The 3,262-nt window shown below is 42.9% G+C and overlaps 1 protein-coding gene across 1 annotated transcript in view; it reads right to left on the reverse strand.

Annotated features, from left to right (window-relative positions):
• The window catches only part of LOC118410946 (uncharacterized methyltransferase Mb3374-like), an 11,896-nt gene extending 11,390 nt beyond the window's left edge, over nt 1-506 (reverse strand). The window contains exon 1 of the mRNA XM_035812915.1: nt 380-506. Within this exon, the coding sequence (XP_035668808.1) occupies nt 380-489 (110 nt within the window). The 5' untranslated portion in view covers nt 490-506. The remainder of the gene's footprint in view (nt 1-379) is intronic.
• Nucleotides 507-3,262: the final 2,756 nt, after the last annotated feature.

A 3,262-nucleotide genomic window follows, 5' to 3' on the forward strand; every position in this document is an offset into this window, starting at 1 on the left:
CGGGGTGATTTTACTCGCCCGCCCGCGAGTACAAGCTTCCCGGTATATATTCCTTTACTGGCATTTTTCCTTTCGCGGCTTATTTTCCTTCCCGGCTTATTCCCAGTTGAAAACCGCGAATCGACCTAAATTCCCCCTCCCCCCAACAACTTTCGCCAATGCCCCCAGAGAGCTCGAGGCCGGTGAAGGAGGCTAGGCAGCACGACGGATTGTGCTGGAGCCAAGTCAGCTCGGGGGAAGTCGCGGAGGTGCGTCCGACGTGTCGGCAGCGCGGTGAACCGCGATGTGTCCACAGCCTAGCGTCGGCCGCAGGAATATCGTAGAGGCAAGCCCGAACGATGCAAACCGAACGATGGTGTGAATTCAAAGCTTTACTCACAGTTCTTGGACGTTCCTGGTAAGGATCAGGTACCGATGTAAAGGTGCTGACCAAGACACAGAGTAGGGGCGTCTCCAAACCGATCGTCCTGCCGCAGCCCTTTCTAGCATTAACACTATTATCTGAAGAGGGCGTGTCTGAATAGAGACAAGACAATGGTCCCACCGAGCAGGTTAGTGATCAGGGTTGTTTGGAACACCTGTGACACTTTTCACTGCAAAACCGCAGCTACTTAGCTTAGTCTCTTTTGAATTGATCGGCTGTTGAAGTAACTTCTTCAACAAAATTTTATGGCCTCCACCAAGCATGTCCGATAAAGTCCACCTCAAGAATTGTGCAATTTTCTTTCATTGATGTGAAACACCTCATTGTTTTTCAGGGTCTTGGCGTAAAGCTGTAAAGCTTTTGTGTGAATGTGGAGTCCGGATCTGCCCCAGGCCAGGCCAAGCCAGGCCAATCATTTTTGATTTTTTCAAGGCAACGGGAGATGGAACCAAAATTGTCAATGTTGAATTTTGTAAACGGAACTAGTGTGATGTCACAGAGGAGCAAGAGAATGTGATACAAGAACGCGGCGTTTCAAAGAGGACATAGAGTAAAAAAAAACAAAAGTCCTTTGAAGCTAACCTTATCTTTTTGCGAACATTAAGCAATTGTCCATTGGGTTAGAAAGTTATTGGAGAAAGCCATCACCTTTAGTACCTGGACTGATCTTACTTGGTCTCACACGAAAACATTTGGCCTCCTCAAGCTTTTTCAAGCTCGCACATTCAAATCATACATGATGCCAACAAACATCATTTCAACAAACAAGTTTTATATGATCCCTAATACAAGCTGTACTTGAATCCAAATGGCTTGGTATGTTGGAGTCAGTGCATACTTCACATAGTTCTGCACTGATCTCTACTGTAATCTTTAATAGATCTCGCCGCTTTTCAAAGGATCGCTAGCGTAATCCTGGGTTTTGGGAGCGGCACTAATTGAATGGAGCTGCCCTGGGCGATATCGATCACTTTCCCGCTCAAAACGAATCAAACATTGCTTAGTTTATAAAAATATGGATAGATCTGTCCATTTCTGAAGTCACCGCTGGGACGATAGCACCGAGAAGCAAGAAAATGCAATGAAAAATCCGGCTTTGGAAATGTTACTTTATGTGTTGCACAATTATTGTGTCCTGATAACCATCGCCAACATACCTTACTCGCCATTATGTGCAGATAATGGCATGAGCCAATTAGAGTTCCACGGCCACATACCTTCGCCAAATGATTTTACCTTAAAGTTTACAATTAGTGCATCATATATTTGACATAATTTATGCATTCTGGAGTTATGCTGGTCAACTACACACACGCACACACATACGCGCGCACACACACACACACACACACGCACACACACACACACACACAGAAAACAAAACCTTCTAGCGAAGGTAACTAAGAATGTTTCTCCACACCAACTGAGTAGCTTCACCTAGTTAATGACCCGTTTAATAATAAGCTGATAAATCACGCACTGCTTGCTGAAGGCTTGGTGACAACACCCGTGGAAAACCCGTTTAGCAAGTTTCCGAATAACAGCCGTTTTTGTGAAATGTCACCACTGCTCGCTGGTGAGGATGGCATTGGCAAGTGTATCAACTGTTTGCGAGAAAGGTCACAACAATTATTGTTCGGTAGTAAATACGGCAAGTATGCACAACTGAACCACATGACAAAATGTAGTTAGTTACCCCAAATAGCATTACTCAAGCAAGCAACTGGTTATAATTTTGGAAATCATATTCATATCCAATTGCTTGAGTATTTGTTATTTCGCGCATCTTATAACCTGGATGTCTAACCTTCATGGAGATCGAAATTATCTCTGTTGAGCACTGTCTAAACTAGCAGCGTTAACTTTAACCTCCGGACTCCCCGGGACGAAGGGTTAAACCTTTGACGGAGTGTTGTAGTTTTTACAGCTCAAATTGTTCGCAGCTGTATCTCCATGTTCCCTTTGCTGCATACATGTGTGGCTTGGCATGTCGTCTGCTCGTAGTTGCGTGACGATGTATTTTTTTTTCAACTTAGCTGTTTTTATAAGCTATGCTATTATTTCGAAAATCACCCTTATGTCTATGTTTTCGGTAGCTACATCACCGTGTGGATTTGACGGGCTATCTTCAAGCAGATGTTGGGTTGTGTCTAGCGACAACTTGATTAAACAGCTGTTGCTTCAGATAAAACTCCAAGCAGATGTTGGGCTCCGACAATACCTGACTGCTTCCGCTATCTGTTATCTCTGAACATCCGAAATATTTTTATATCGTTTTTTAAAGTGGTAACGGATATTGAAGACAAAAACAACGAAAAATTCATTTTTATATCTTACATATGATAGAGAACTGTACTCAAATATCAAGTTTTGGTCGTAATCCTATGTGAAAATTTGCCCCACTTTTACCACGTTCAACGTTCACATGGGATGACGTTTTCAAACGGCCCATCTTGATAGACCAGCCCAATGACTTTTGTTAGTTTATTTGAACCTTTATTTATTCATGAGAAGCTCTAATCTGCCTACAATACAGACCGCTTTTCATTAAGGTCATGGGGGAGGTAAGGGTCAGATAAAATATAACAGAGATACAGATTACATTGAATCTTAATAAATCTATCAAATATATCACTACACTTACACAGTACAAGACATACAGTAGGGCGAAAAGTTCAGCGTTCATACTCCGTGTCCGTTCGTTTTGGTCATTACTTAACAAGTTGGACCAAATGCGAATGAATTGTGACTTATTAACAATACTGTTAGGCTGGCCATGGTTGGACCATTCGAGGCTTTTGTAGCAAAACAATATTCTCCAAGCAGAGGTCGAGTCGC

Source organism: Branchiostoma floridae, chromosome 3 (genome assembly GCF_000003815.2).
Source record: "Branchiostoma floridae strain S238N-H82 chromosome 3, Bfl_VNyyK, whole genome shotgun sequence".
Lineage (NCBI taxonomy): Eukaryota > Metazoa > Chordata > Leptocardii > Amphioxiformes > Branchiostomatidae > Branchiostoma > Branchiostoma floridae.